General features: G+C 42.8%; 1 protein-coding gene and 1 long non-coding RNA gene across 3 annotated transcripts in view; one reads left to right on the forward strand and one right to left on the reverse strand.

Moving 5' to 3' along the window:
* STOM (stomatin) overlaps positions 1-8858 on the reverse strand; it is a 32480-nt gene extending 23622 nt beyond the window's left edge. Inside the window, exon 1 of the mRNA XM_045469948.1 lies at positions 8668-8858. Coding sequence (XP_045325904.1) covers positions 8668-8728 — 61 coding nt within the window. The 5' untranslated portion in view covers positions 8729-8858. The remainder of the gene's footprint in view (positions 1-8667) is intronic.
* Positions 8859-9179: 321 nt separating this feature from the next.
* LOC123593672 lies at positions 9180-13294 on the forward strand. 2 transcript variants are annotated; one of them, XR_006710437.1, is made up of 3 exons: positions 9180-9293; positions 11648-11754; positions 12094-13294. It is a non-coding gene; the product is annotated as an uncharacterized LOC123593672 (long non-coding RNA). The 2 variants fall into 2 exon arrangements; XR_006710436.1 differs by having other exon boundaries at positions 9182-9293; positions 11661-11754.
* The last annotated feature ends 2322 nt before the right edge of the window (positions 13295-15616 follow it).

A 15616-nucleotide genomic window follows, 5' to 3' on the forward strand; every position in this document is an offset into this window, starting at 1 on the left:
TCTCTAGATGGCGATTATTTTCTACCTTGCTATTTGTCTTTTAAACCTTTCCTATCTGCTTTTTTTAAAAAAATAAAATAAAATAAAATAATGGTATACATAATTATTTTAAACCTGCTTTCCCCCCAATTGTGAGTATCTTTTCATGTCAGTACATACTCTTTATTATTAAAGGTTGAGTAATATTCCATTGTTCCATCTAATGAACAATTAGGTTCCGATTTTCTCAAATAGAAACTTGCTGCAATGCATATATGCTTAGCAAAACTTCCATGCATCCTTCCTGTGTAAACGAATTTTGTTGAAAAGATAAAATCACACAATTCTTAAATTTTTCTCATTCTGGAGGCATATTTTATAATTAATAGTAATAACCATTTGTTGAATGTTTATCACATGTCGGCCACAAGCAGGTTCCTCACATACCTTCTTTCTAACATTTACAAAAATTTGTAAAGTAGGTATGAAATACTCCTCCTGGACTCCCAAAGTAATAAAAGCAAAAGACTTTCTGGGAAGAGACAGAAGGAAACAAACAAAATCACGAAACAAACAAACAAAAGTTGCACAGTAATTTTTGTTGGGTTGGCTCCCAAAAAAGCAGTAAAGTAATCTTTTCAAGAGGATGACGCAGGCATAATTTCAGAGCACTCCATGTTGTTAATGATGCTGTATCAGCTGATTCACTTTAAGATCTACTGAACTTGGCATTGCTGGAGATCGTGTGGATTAATAATAAATTCCATTTATCTTTGATATTTTATTCTAAAGTTCAAAAGATTAGATGTCCTCTTCAGGGAAAGGCCAGAAAAGTCTTCCACAATATCTGAAAATCTAACTCAGGGTCATTTGTATCATTATACACAAAAAAGAAAAGAACCAGCCCAAGGATTGTTGCAATGCCTGAAAAGCAGCATTTCAAGGACAATCTTTTCCCTCCCCTTTCCCGGAATGCAAGAGAAACACTTCACTTCGTGTTGTCAAATGCCAAGAACAGTGCAGTTTGGGTGGGGAGAGACAAGAGGGCTAGGCGTTTGGCCTCAAAAACACATACTAACAGCATGGTCTTAACAGCACTTTTTTAAGGGGCAACAGTTGGTGGAAGTGAAAGGTCTGGGCAATTTTTCATTTTTCTTAAAAGCATAAATATTCAGGATATAAGTGTTCTTTTTGGCCACCACTACCCCCCACCAGAGATTCTACATCAGGATTTGCCACACTTTTCTGTAAAGGACCAGAAACGTTAGGCTTTGTAGGCCATAAGGTCTGTTGCAATTACTGTGCACCACAGAAGCAGTCCCAGGCAACATGCCCATGGGTGGGCAGGCTGTGCTCAAGTGAAACTCATGGATATGGAAATCTGAATCTCACATAATTTTCATGGATAACAAAATATTCTCCTTTTTAAAAAAAAAAAAAAAAGTTTATTTTAAGAGAGAGCGAGCGTGTGCACGCATGCAGGGGAGCGGCAGAGAGAGGGAGAGACAGAACCCCCGAGCAGGCTCCGCACCATTAGTGCAGGCTCGATCTCTAGAACTGTGAGATCATGACCTGAGCCGAGATCAAGAATCAGATGCTCAACTGACTGCACCACCAGGGTGCCCCAATATTCTCCTTTTTTGAAAAAACCACTTATAAATTTTTTTTTAATGTTTATTTATTTTTGAGAGAGACAGAGACAGAATGCGAGTGGATTGGGGCAGAGAGAGGGGGAGGCACAGAATCTGAAGCAGGCTCCAGGCTCCGAGCCGTCAGCACAGAGCCTGACGCGGGGCTTGAACTCACAAGCTGTGAGATCATGACCTGAGCTGAAGTCGGACGCTCAACCGACTGACGCTCAACCAACTGAGCCATCCAGGCACCCCTGAAAAAACCACTTAAAAATATAAAAACTAGGGGCGCCTGGGTGGCGCAGTCGGTTAAGCGTCCGACTTCAGCCAGGTCACGATCTCGCGGTCCGTGAGTTCGAGCCCCGCGTCAGGCTCTGGGCTGATGGCTCAGAGCCTGGAGCCTGTTTCCGATTCTGTGTCTCCCTCTCTCTCTGCCCCTCCCCCGTTCATGCTCTGTCTCTCTCTGTCCCAAAAATAAATAAACGTTGAAAAAATATATATATATAAAAACTATTCTTAGCTTGTGGGCTATGGCCCACAGGCGATAGTCAGGCAATCAGCCTGGCAATCAAAAACAGGCAATCAGCCAGATCTGGTCCACAGGCTGTATGGCCCGTCCCTGGTCCAAGTCCTACAGCTATGTATTTGAGGAGAACATCATGAGTTAAATAATATATTTGATCTTTCAGGTTTTCAAGTAAGGCTACAGTTTTCATTCAGATCCTCTTTTTCTCTCTCCTTTGTTTTGAAACAAGGGCTTTAAAAGACTCAATGAAGTAAAAATTCAAGGTAGGCCTAACAGGCCAAAGGGCAGGGAAATATGCAAATGTCAATATAAGACATATTTCATTAATGATGACATATACCAATTAATCAAAATTTTACTATGACTGAGTTTTTCAAATGCCTGGGATTTACAAAGAAAGACAAAGAAGGGAAGGAAACAACAGAAGAAAAGGACAAGAGAAATGGAGGAAAATAAAGTGAAGAAAAAACAAAAATGAAGGCAGCACTCTACAGAGAGAAACATTACACCAGGTGGGGTGGGAGAGGGGCAGAGCTTAGCACACAATAGGGGCTCAATAAATTCATGTTAAAGAAACAATGGTATTTAGTTGGAGGCTTTCAAAGCAAAGGAGTGCACACACTGTAACCCGCCTTTCAAATGATTATTTTAATTACAGTTCTTCGAATGCCCTAATCCTGAAGCCTCTAGGGAAGAAATTATTCTCTGGGCCAGAGTGGCTACAGGCCAGATGATATCAAGTTAAGAGCCATGACTGGAGATCCTACTTTTTCTTCCTTATTATAAACCATCCATGCTACAAATACTGGATGAAAAGAACCGACACAGGGGCGCCTGTGTGGCTCAGTCAGTTAAGTGTCCTACTCTTCGCTTCGGTTCAGGTCATGATTTCACGGTCTGTGGGATGGAGCCCTGCTTTGGGCTGCGTGCATACAGAGCAGAGCCTGCTTGGGATCCTCTCTTCCTGTCTCTCTCAAAATAAATAAATAAACATAAAAAACAAAAACAAAAACAAAAAAGAACCAATACTGGTGAACCATTATGGGATCTGAATCACAGATCTTAAACTGTGTTTACCATGAGATATTAGAAAAAGGGAATGGACAATTCCTTTTAAGAAAGATTTCCAGTACAAGTTGAAATAAAGGGAGTCCACGGGGCACCTGGGTGGCGCAGTCGGTTAAGCGTCCAACTTCAGTCAGGTCACGATCTCGCGGTCCGTGAGTTCGAGCCCCACGTCAGGCTCTGGGCTGATGGCTCAGAGCCTGGAGCCTGTTTCCGATTCTGTGTCTCCCTCTCTCTCTGCCCCTCCCCCGTTCATGCTCTGTCTCTCTCTGTCCCAAAAATAAAAATAAACGTTGAAAAAAAAAAAAAAAAAACGAAATAAAGGGAGTCTTTTGCTTCGCTCAAAAAAGAGTAAGGAACTTAAATATGTGTAAATATTTTATTTCCCAAGCATCTTGGGGATTTTCTGTAGCTTTCCTTCATTTGACTATTTCCAGCCATAAAGCAGGAGGAAAAAGAGGTTGAGTGTCATGAATAATTTTAAATTTGAACCTTCTGAGTCTTAAATAGGCCCCCCCCCCTCCTAATTGCCTATTACACTTCCCCCTCTCTAAAAAGGTGAGGGCGCCTGGCTGGCTCAGTAGGGTAGAGCGTGCGACTCTTGATCCCAGGGTCATGAGTTCAAGCTCCACATTGGACGTGGCGCCTATTTAAAAAAAAAAAAAAAAAAATCGCATCTATAATTATTCTTTTCAAGGTCCATCTTCTTCACAGATTTTGGTCTTCTTAAAACAGTACAGCATGATGGCATCAAAGCTGGCTTTGCCACTTATTAGCTGTGTGATTTTGTGAAAGTATCTGACTTCTCTGCACTTCAGTCTACTTGCTTAAAAACAGAGCTAATAAGAGTACCTCCTCAGAGGGTTATCGTGAAGAGTAAATGAGCTAATACAATAGACATCTAGAGCATAACAGGTACTCAAAAAACATTTGTCAAGTAAATAATTGCTGAATGCGCTGAGGGATTCCGCTGTTTCTTCGGGGGAAAGGAAAGCCTTTACATGAGGCAAACTTGATCTACACGTCAGCAGACAAGACCCAAGAATACAGTGTAGACCATCCTCTGTCCCAAAGCAGTTGTCAGAATGAATACGTGTGACCTGAATATGGCCCACAGCTGGCAAGATACAAACAGTCATTTCCAGAAAAACTGGAGAGAAAAACAATTTCATAATGGTATTAAGTTAATTACATTTAGACTAGTCCTGAGATCTATTAAGAGAACAAAATGCTCCTACTTCTGCTGTTGTTTTGGTTGTTTTTCCCAGCTCCTTTTCTTGGACATCTTAAAAGCATCTAGAATTAAGTTTTTCCCATAAAAGTCTTTGGAGGGCAACATCATTTTAACTACAGAGTGAGAAACCAGGGGCTCCTGGCTCGCTCAGTCAGCAGAACATTGAAACTCTTGATCTTGGGGTCATGAATTCAAGCTCCACACTGGGCATAGAGCTTACGTTAAAAACAAAATGGGGAACAGTTGCATAAGGAAACTAAATCGTAAGGTTCCCATTCTCAACTGAGGCCAAAAAGCTAAGCAGCAGCTAAGAGTTCAGGATTTGGGTGTCAGATTCCAATTCTACCACTAACTTTTCTCACCAGAAAAAGGAGGGAAAAGAACACTCATCCCATATAAAAACAAACGTAAAGTGCTTGACACTCAGGCCGTACTCACTAAATAGCAGCTGTTATTTTTATCACAACTTTCAGATCACACTGATGCAGCTTACAGGAATAAACTTTTTTTTTTTTTTCAACGTTTATTTATTTTCGGGACAGAGAGAGACAGAGTATGAACGGGGGAGGGGCAGAGAGAGAGGGAGACATAGAATCGGAAACAGGCTCCAGGCTCTGAGCCATCAGCCCAGAGCCCGACGCGGGGCTCGAACTCACGGACCGCGAGATCGTGACCTGGCTGAAGTCGGACGCTTAACCGACTGCGCCACCCAGGAGCCCCAGGAATAAACTTTTTAGTAAGTGAATTGCCTTCTGGGACCTGCACACCCCAAAGAAAATACCAAGGCTAACAATCTGCCTGGGGACTCTGTCTCTGGAGGAGAAACAGACCACATTTGGGCAGGTAAATCAGAGCTCTAAGCTTTCTTGGACCATCTTTCATGCCACTCTTTGTCCATAAATTTTAGTTTCCTGCATAATTACCAGGTTTTCTGAACAGTCACTGTTAAATTTTCTCATTTGATTCTTGAAACCTTGGGAGACAGTTACTGTGGTAAGATTATGCCCAAGACAGAGATGAGGAATTGACTCCGGAGGCTGACTTGCCCAAGGTGACCCAGTTAGTAAGGGATGGTATTGCGAGCTCAGTTCAGATCCTTGAATTCTGAATTCCACTCCCATTTCACTACACTATGCCATCGTACCATAAGTGCATTCACAACTGGGCAAGGTTGGTATAATTTTTATTGTGTGATATTTTGCAACAGATACTTTACCGCTCACATCTTCAAAGGCTAATCTACAGAAATGGCAGGCCAAATGCTTGGGGTTTAAGCTTCTTTACTAACCCCGGAAGACAGACAACGATTCAGAAAGAATGGGGGAAGGAGAATTGACACATACTTCCTTTTTGCTATTGACTATAATCTCTACCTTTCCTCTTTCCACACTTCACAATGTATTATCATGGCAACCCAATATATATACATGTATCTACACACACACACCAGCTTTAGTAGACTTGGTCACTGGTTTGAGTTAATTTATGACCATTGATGGTTTAACTTGGCTTAATTATTAAAGAAGTTACAAAGTTCTCCCCAATCTTATCAGCTGTAACAACTGAAATAAACAAATAAGTCCCTTGATTCTGCTTATGTTCAGGCATTCTCCCAAAGGGATATATTCTGTTGACATGTCTCTCAATTATAATAATACATTTCTTTGCGATCCACCTGCATTATTTCATTACAAAGTGAATGCACTGGCTTTAAGAAAAAGTAATCTTGCCCTGGGTTTGGTCACATTTACATTCCTAAGACTAATTGTCAGCAAAATCATAACAGGATAGAGTTTGGGCTTTTATATTCCACTGTTTCCTTCAGAAGCAGCCTTCTGGGGATGTCTTATTCAAGAGGTCTGTATTGAAGCTAGGTTCTTCTGGGCTTTCTTTGTTCTCCCTCGCCTTTAGTGAAGTACTGGTGTTTGACAAGGTCCTCTGTTCAGGTACACATTTAAAATTTTTTTAATGTTTATTTTTGGAGAGAGAGAGAGAGCAAGTGGAGGAGGGGCAGAGAGAGAGGGAGATGCAGAATGCAAAGCAGGCTCCAGGCTCTGAGCTGTCAGCACAGAGCCCGACGTGTGGCTTGAACTCACAGCCATGAGATCATGACCTTAGCTGAAGTGGGACACTTAACCCGACTGAGCCACCCAGGTGCTCCTGTTTGGGTACACATTTTGGAGGTAGCTCTAGGATAGGGAAAATGGTTTGGAGAAATCACAGAGCCCAGGTTTGAAACCTAGCTCTGAATCACACACATGTGTGATTTTCCTACTCTGAGCCCCGGTTTTCTTGCTGTAAAATGGTGGATAATGTCTTCCTTGTGGAGCCGTTAAGAGGATTGCAATTAGATAATGTTTGTAAAGCACTGAGGCTGTGTTTGACACATGGCAAGCACTCAATCGAATCTATTTAATAAATTCTAGTAATGGTTTTTGTACCTGTGTTTACACACACACACACACACACGCACATATGTATTTATATTTACATATATATATTAAAAAGGCAACCTAGACTATGCAAAATTTTTTTGGTATGTATAATTTTCTGAGGAGTTTTCATTAGATTCCGAAAAACATTTCTGTCTTAAAAAAAAAAAAAAGTTAATCATAGAACCAAGAAAAAGAAACTAGAAATGGAAACTAGTCTGTGACGATGAAAAACAACTAAAAAAGGGGGATATGAAGTATAAATAAAAGTCACGTGTATTCCCAAAGAACCTCTATAAACAGATATCTCGCTACAGTTTCACCAAACTGCTAAAGCTGTCCTCACAGTCCTTCTGTCTCCCACCAGAAGGTCAGGGCACAGAGGAAGGGATCCCACCCACCTTCCTACCTAGGAAAAGACAACCAGCTATGAAAGAGGTGGACAGCAAGTTGTAGAGTCAAACTCAGATTTAAAAATATGGCTCCATTACTTATCAACTATGTGACTCTGAAGTAACAACCTCTTTGAGTATCAGTTTCTTCAAATACAGCCTTCCTGTTACACTACTGATTTGGGAAGATAACTCTCCGAGGTGCTTAGCAGAGGAAAGTGAGGGATAATTCTGTTGATGCTCCTGGGAAGGATCACTGGGCAGAGGAAATGGGACTTAAGTTAGATGGGTGGACAAGGCTGGCTTTACAAATAATCAGAATAAGTTAAGTCCATTACAGTGTTCTCTGTGGGGTGCTGGAAAAGCCCACCCAGCCCCCTAAACTGTCTTTCACCATGTCATCCTGCCTGAAATTCCATCCTTAGAAATAATTCCTTCGGATTGCTATGAGCCAGCTCCAGGGAGGAAACCAGCACCCCTGGAGGTTTGTCACCTCTGTTGGAACCCCCACCCCCAAGGAGTTAGCCAATAAAGGTTCAAGGTGACACCCCTCTCAAGAGTATTAGTTCCTTCACAGGGGAACAAGATTGAGCCACTCAAGGCAGGGAAGGCCCCAGTAGGGTGGGGGTACTTATGAGTTCCTTGTGAGAAACAAAAGCCGCAAAGGCGAGGTCCCCAGGACAACTGGAGTAAAAAGGGGGCAAGATAGGGCAGAAAGTGAAGCTGGAAAGAGAGGGGAAGAATGTCAAAAAGAGACTTTCTTTTCTTTGCAAATATAGCAAATGTATGTGAGGGGTTAGGGGAAAATCTCACAGGTCGGTCTTGCTTCTTGATATGAAATTGGCCAGGGGTGGGGCTGGGGAGCAGGAGTTCCTTCCAGCTCCGGAGAAGGGGGGCTCACTCATGGGGTTAGCCGAAGGCTGGCTGGAGGAGATGACCTCCGAGGGGTGGGAAGGAAAGGGGAGTCAGGAGACGCGGGATCCTGAGTGTGGGGTGCAGATTTGCGCCCCGGCTTCACCACTCGCTGGCCCCGAGTCACTTAAGCATTTCCTTGCCCGCATGCGTGCCACGAGATAATGAACGCAAAGCGCTGGCACAGGGCCAGGCATCTGGCAACCGCTGGAGCACTCGAGCCTCTGCTATGGCTTTGGTATTGGAAACCTGCCCTGCAGTGGGTGCATCCTCTGTGTGCCAGGCACCCCGCTGTGCACTCTGTACCCTAACATCCCTAAACCTGACCCCCAGCCCGCGAAGCAGGGTTCGCTATTCTCAGCGTCACCGAAGCTTAAAGCAACGGTCGCACGGCTTAAAGCGGCGGAGACGAGCCTGGGACTCCCAGGCTGGGTCTCGTTCGCGAGGGAAAGGTTGGGGGGGCGGCGGGGGGCGGCGGAGACGGCGCGGGGCTCACCCCTGAAGGAGTCGGGGAGCCTCCGGGCTTCGGCATCCCCTGTGTGCCGCTTCTCAGACATGCTGCCGGAGCCGCAGACGCCGTTCTCCCGTCCTGGTCGCCGAAGCTGGAGCCGCAGCCGCGAAGAATGCCCGGCGGAGACCCGGGGACAAGACCCAGGCTGCAATCCCGCCCCCGCGGGACTGGCCAATCCAAGCTCAGTACGGAAGAGGCCACGCCCCCGCGCCCCGCCCGTCTTCCCTCCCCTCCCGCGCAGCGGCGGAGTGGGTGCCTCCCACGCGGTCCGTGGACTGAGGGGCGTGGTGTGAGGGGCGCGCCGGCTGCGGGCTGGGGTCCCGGCCCAGGGGCGGCACCGGAAGGGAGGGGAGGGCGGCGCAGAGCGCGGGGCGGTGGCTGGAGATATTGGGGAGGGGGCTGAGTTGGGGGGAGCCTGAGGAAAAGGGGCCAACGGGGGGAGAGCAGCCCTCTGGGCAGACGAGTTAGAGGAAAATGGCGCCCTCCCTGGCCGGGTGGGGTCCGCGTGGAGGCGAGGAGGCGGAGGGGCCCGGGTGTGGCGGAGAGGACGAGGTGCGAAGGGGAGGAACCGACGCGACGCCCTGGAGCCGGAGGGAGTGAATCTCAGGGAGGTGCGTTTATTCCATAGGCTGTAGAGCACGTGGCCCGCGCCCAGCGGCGGGCTCGTGGTGGTGGGGTAGGGTGGGCGAGGGGCAGACGAGGTGCCCGCGCACTTGGAGCTTATAGGCCGGCGGCGGGACGGGCCGCAAACAAGTAAACTAACCAGCTCTTTACACGAGCAAAGAATGCGGCGAAGGGACCGATGTACTCGGAGAATAGCAGAGGGCGTCTGCTTGGTTAGGGAGTGCAGGGAAGGCCTCTCCGTAAAGAGGGGACATTGAGGTGTGACCTGAATTTGAGACGGGGGGGGGGGGGGGGGGTGTAAGGCAGGGGCTGGAGGTCAGAAAGGAAACCCCAGGTCAGCAGCTGCAGGGGTGTTCCCAACCTCAAGTTTTGTGTTGGGTGGCGGCTGAAACCTTCCACTCGAAAACCAGGCTGTTTCTCCGTGACTTGTCCTGATGCCAGACTGTCAAAGAACGTGGATGTACACAAGAAGGCGCACTTTTAAAAACCATTTTATTTTGAAATAAACAGATATCACAAGTTGCAGGGAGTGTACGGAGAGGTTGTGTGTACTCTATCCACTTTCCCCCAATGGTTACACCTTACTTACCTGGTAGGTATCAGAGTATGGAAATTGACAGTGGCACAAGGGGTGTGTGTGTGTGTAGTTCTGTGCCTTTCTATCCCGTGCTTAGATTGGTGTAACCACCACTGCAACCAAGTTCCAGAGCTATGCCATCACCACCAAGATGTCCCTTGTGAGGAGTACATTTTTCTTCTTTTTAGTCTGCTCAGTATCGGGTTGCTTCATACCCAACGCTTGTGGTATTTGGTTAATATGAAATGGTAGACTTTCTGATCTTAGGTCTGGAGGCTTGTGGCTGTCAGGATGGAAGGTGAAGCAGGCAGGGTTCTAACAGGTTGTTAAGACAGGGGCTGATCCTCTTTGCCAGTATGTGATCAAAGCCTGATGCAGAGCTGTAAAGTTGACTTCCGGTCACATATGGGCAAAGAATTCTTTGTATTTTCCTGGGTGTGGAGCACAGCTTGTGCAGTCGTTTGGTTTATAAGGCTCCTGGTGAAGATAAGGAGGGGAGTACAGTAATTAATGATCCGTCCTCTCTAAATCATCCTTGAGAAGATCCACAGCTTCATTTTTTCCATTCTGCAATGAATAAGCCCCAGAGGCATGTACTTCCTGTTTATGATGTTCCCAGGAAAAAGGAGCAAACGCACCAGTAGCTGACGAATCGCTTCAGTAAAGGAGGGCTTGATTACAAATTGCATATCATGAAAAACCAGCTTTCATTTTGCTGGAAAAGAAAATGTTTCCAAATGATTTGGATGTTTTGTACTCCTACTTGCTCTCTTTGCTCAAGTCTCAAAGCAATCCCAACAGCATGACTCCTGGAGAATTAGAAAAGAGACTTCTCCCTTTGGGACAAAGACTTTGATAAACACTTGTTGGCTAGGGTTTCAGATTGCATCAGTTCAGGGAACTCATTCCAGGCCCCAGACCAAGAACAAGCTTTGACTTGATTTCTAAATTACTTTCAGGATGATATTTCCAGATCTTGATTTTAAAATGCCAAATTTTGCTTGCCCATGAAACTGGTGTATTCTGGTTTTCTCACGTGTATTCCTGTAAAAATGTGTTAATTAAATATACTTTAAAAATAAATATCATCCTCTTCCTTTGGGAGAATTTTTAATGCTAAATTTTCTTCCAGTAATGATTAGAAGTTAGAATGGTTTTTGAGAACTTTATGTTGTAAAAATGGCTTATAAGAACTTATATAAAATTAAAAATAATTTGAAGAGAGAGTTATCTACAATCTTATCTCTAGCAGAACTATTATAATTTTGGTGAATTTTTTGCTCTAGCAGTTGCTTAAAGGATATTTGCATGTAAGTTAAAATCATGTTTCCATGATTCTTTTATGTTTTATTTTGCTCTTATTTCCCTAGCATATTTAGGGAACCAAATTAAGTATTGATTGATGGTGATAGTGATGATATTAAGACATGGATTTGGTTTAAAGAAATACATGCACCATGAAGCCATGTAATTGAATAAGTCAGAAGAAAATTTAGTCTGTCTTTTTCCTGTGTCCACTCAAGAAATGCTTTAATAACAACAGGAGAATCATTGTTTACTTTTTTCCTTTAAATTGTGAATCCAGGCCGTTCTCAATGCCATTAGTGACATCAGCCAGCCAAATACTTTTGAGGGAATATCAATACCAACAAGTTACATCTGTTTGTGGCATTTTCCTCAGGATGGGACTAACAAGTTTGATCTGTTTGTCTATGTGGATTAATTCACATTTATTGTATTACAGCAGCATTTTAATCTTATTAGCTCTTCTCTTTAGGAAATTACTCCTGGAATTGAATCATACCAAGAATTTCACCAGAGGATTTGATACATTTGGGCTGTGGCAGCAGACCAATTAAACCACAGAGCTGGTAAGAGCAGCGAGAGTCCAGGTTCTCGGGTCTTAGGAGTATAAGAAGCATTACTGAAACATTGATGGTATTTAATAGAGCATCTATAGGAAGGCTTTCATTACTCTGCTTTATTTATTAAGAAGCTCATTTAGCAAATATTTGTTGAGCACCTATTATGTGCCAGGCATCGCTCTAGGTACTTGGGATACATCAATGAACAAAAAAAGATGAAAAATCCTATCCTCCTGGAGCTTACATTCTAGTATTCCTTTCTAATTTTATTAGTTTGCTAGGGCTTACACAACAAGGTACCACAGGCTGGATGGCTTAAATAACAGAAGTTTATTTTTCTTACAGGTCTAGAGGTGAGAAGTCCAAGATCAAGAGTGAGCAGAGTTGGTTTCTTCTAAGGAGTCTGAGGGAAGAATCTGTTCCAGGTCTCTCTCCTTGACTTTTAGGTGGCCGTCTCCTCCTGTGTCTTCACACTGTCTCTTCTCTGTATGTGTCTATGACCACATTTACTCTTTTTACAAGGATGCCAGTCATCTGGATTAGGGCCCACCCTAATGATCTCATTTTGCCTTAAGTACCTCTTTCAAGACCTTGTCTTCAAATACAGTCGCATTCTGAGGTTCTGGGGGTTAGGATTTCAACATATGAATTTTAGGGGGATAGCCCATAATATCCCATATGACTATGGCGATCCAAATTTTTGTCTTTCTCATATCCACATCTATGAGATATTCATAACCGTTTATGTTTCCCTGCAAAATGTGTCCAGGTGACCTGTAATTATGAGCAATTATTTTTCTGGACATGATATATTTTTAGTAAATATTAAAAGGAAAGTTCTTCGTTCAGAAGGATGTCTCTACTTGAAATGTTGTTCCACCTAGCCCGTAGTCTACTATTTTGGCAAAGATATAAATAGAATAAAGAGGGACTATGTTGAAGAAGGGGTTTGACAGGTTATTGTTTGGAGGTTACTAGGATTCATGGTAAAAAAATTTTTTTTCAAATACTGTATATGAGGGAAAAGAGAGGCCTATATAATGACATTATTTTTGGTAATTCAAGGAATACCATTACCATCATTTACCATCCCCACTAGTTACTAATTATTATTATCCTGTGAGGAAACAGAGGGTTTACTCACTTGCCCAAGGTCTCACAGATTGTAGCTGGTGTCTGCCCCAAGTCTATATGACTCCAGAGTTTAAACTCTTAACCGTTCAGAATAATAAAAAGAAACAAAAAGACTAAAATGTTCCTTACACATATACTTCTGAGGAGGCGATATATCTAAGTATACCTAAATGAGTACTCCGGTTTGCCTTCAATCTTAATATATACTTATATCTTGAAATGATACTTTTTGTTCAGTGTTTGTATCATTGTTGATTTCCTGTGTCAAATGCATCTGTCTGTCTTAGATATTGAAGTTATAAAGGATAAAACCCACGACCAGGTCAGTATTTTATAGTTTATTTCATTGTATATCTTGAATTACATTGAAAATTTTAAATAACTGTTTAAAAGTTTGGCTTTTTTCTTATAATTTTATTTATTATTATTATTTTTAAAATATGATTTATTGTCAAGTTGGCAAACATACAGTGTATTGTCAAGTGGGGTAGATTCCTGTGATTCATCGCTTACATACGACACACAGTGCTCATCCCAACAAGTGCCCTCTTCAATGTCCATCACCCATTTCCCATCAACCTTCAGTTTGTTCTCTGTATTTAAGAGTCTCATGGTTTGCCTCCCTCTCTGAAACTGTTTATTTCCCCTTCCCTTCCCCCATGGTCTTAAGTTTCTCAAGTTCCACATATGAGTGAAAACATTATATCTGTCTTTCTCTGACTGACTTAATACCCTCCAGTTCTATCCACATTGTTGTAAGTGGCAGGATTTTATTCTTTGTCATTGTCAGGTAGTATTCCATTGTATACATAAACCACATTTTCTTTATCCATTCATCAGTTGATGGACCTTTGGGCCCTTTCCATAATTTGGCTATTGTTGAAAGCGCTGCTATAGACATTGAGGTACATGTGCCCCTATGAATCAGCACTCCTGTGTCCTTTGGATAAATTCCTAGTAGTGCTATTGCTGGGTCATAGGGCAGTTCTATTTTTAATTTTTTGAGGAACGCCCACACTGTTTTCCAGTGCAACTGCACCAGTTTGCCTTCCCACCAACAGTGCAAGAGGGTTCCCATTTCTCCACATCCGCACCAGCGTCTGTTGTTTCATGAGTTGTCATTTTTGGCCACTCTGACCAGTGTGAGGTGGTATCTCAGTGTGGTTTTGATTTGTATTTCCCTGATGATGAGTGACGTTGAGCATCTTTTCATGTGTCTGTTGGCCATCTGGATGTCTTTTTGAAAAAGTGTCTATTCATGTCTTTTGCCCATTTCTTCACTGGATTATTTGTTTTTTGGGTGTTGGGTTTGGTTCTTTATAGATTATGGATTCTAACACTTTATCCGATATGTCATTTGCAAATATCTTTTCCCATTCTGTCAGTTGCCTTTTAGTTTTGCTGATTGTTTCCTTCGCTGTGCAGAAGCTTTTTATCTTGATGAGGTCCCAGTAGTTCATTTTTGCTTTTATTTCCTTTGCCTTCAGAGATGTGTCGAGCAAGAAATTGCTGCGGCTGAGGTCAAAGAGGTTGTTGCCTGTTTTCTCCGCTAGGGTTTTGATGGTCTCCTGTCTCACACTTAGGTCTTCCACCCATTTTGAGTTTATTTTTGTGTATGCTGTAAGAAAGTGGTCCAGTTTCATTCTCCTGCATGTTGCTGTCCAGTTCTCCCAGCACCATTTGCTAAAGAAACTTTTTTTCATTGGATGCTCTTTCCTGCTTTATCAAAGATCAGTTGGCCATTCATTTGTGAGTCCACTTCTGGGTTCTCTATTCTATTCCGTTGGTCTATGTCTCTGGTTTTATGCCAGTACCATGCTGTCTTGATGATTACAGCTTTGTAGTAGAGGCTAAAGTCCAGGATTGGGATTTCTCTCACTTTGTTTTTCTTTTTCAACATTACTTTGGCTATTCAGGGTCTTTCGTGGTTTCATACAAATTTTAGGATTGTTTGTTCTAGCTTTGAGAAGAATGCCGGTGCAGTTGTGATTGTTATTGTATTGAATGTGTAGATTGCTTTGGGTAGTATTGTTAAAATGTCAATATTTTAACAATATTTGTTCTTCCAATCCATGAGCATGGAATGTTTTTCTGTTTCTTTGTGTCTTCTTCAGTTTCCTTTATAAGTTTTCTATAGTTTTCAGCATACAGATCTTTTACATCTTTGGTTAGGTTTATTCCTAGGTATTTTATGGTTCTTGGTGCAATTGTGAATGGGACTGATTTCTTGATTTCTCTTTCTGTTGCTTCATTATTGGTGTATAGAAATGCAACCGATTTCTGTAAATTGATTTTGTATCCTGTGACTTTGCTGAATTCATGTATCAGTTCTAGCATCTTTTTGGTGGAGTCTTTTGGGTTTTCCATGTAGAGTATCATGTCATCTGTGAAAAGTGAAAGTTTGACTTCTTCTTTGCCAATTTGGATGCCTTTTATTTCATTTTGTTGTCTGATTCTGAGGCTAGGACTTCCAACTCTATGTTAAACGACTGGTGAGAGTGGACATCACTGTCATGTTCCTGATCTCAGGGGGAAAGCTCTCAGTTTTTCCCCATTGAGGATGATATTAGCTGTGGACTTTTCATATATGGCTTTTATGATATTAAGGTATGTTCCTTCTATCCCAACTGTCTTGAGGGTTTTTATTAAGAAAGGATGCTGTATTTTGTCAACTTCTTTTTCTGCATCTATTGACAGGATCATATGGTTCTTATCCTTTTTTCTGTTAATATGA

This window comes from Leopardus geoffroyi, chromosome D4 (genome assembly GCF_018350155.1).
Source record: "Leopardus geoffroyi isolate Oge1 chromosome D4, O.geoffroyi_Oge1_pat1.0, whole genome shotgun sequence".
NCBI lineage: Eukaryota > Metazoa > Chordata > Mammalia > Carnivora > Felidae > Leopardus > Leopardus geoffroyi.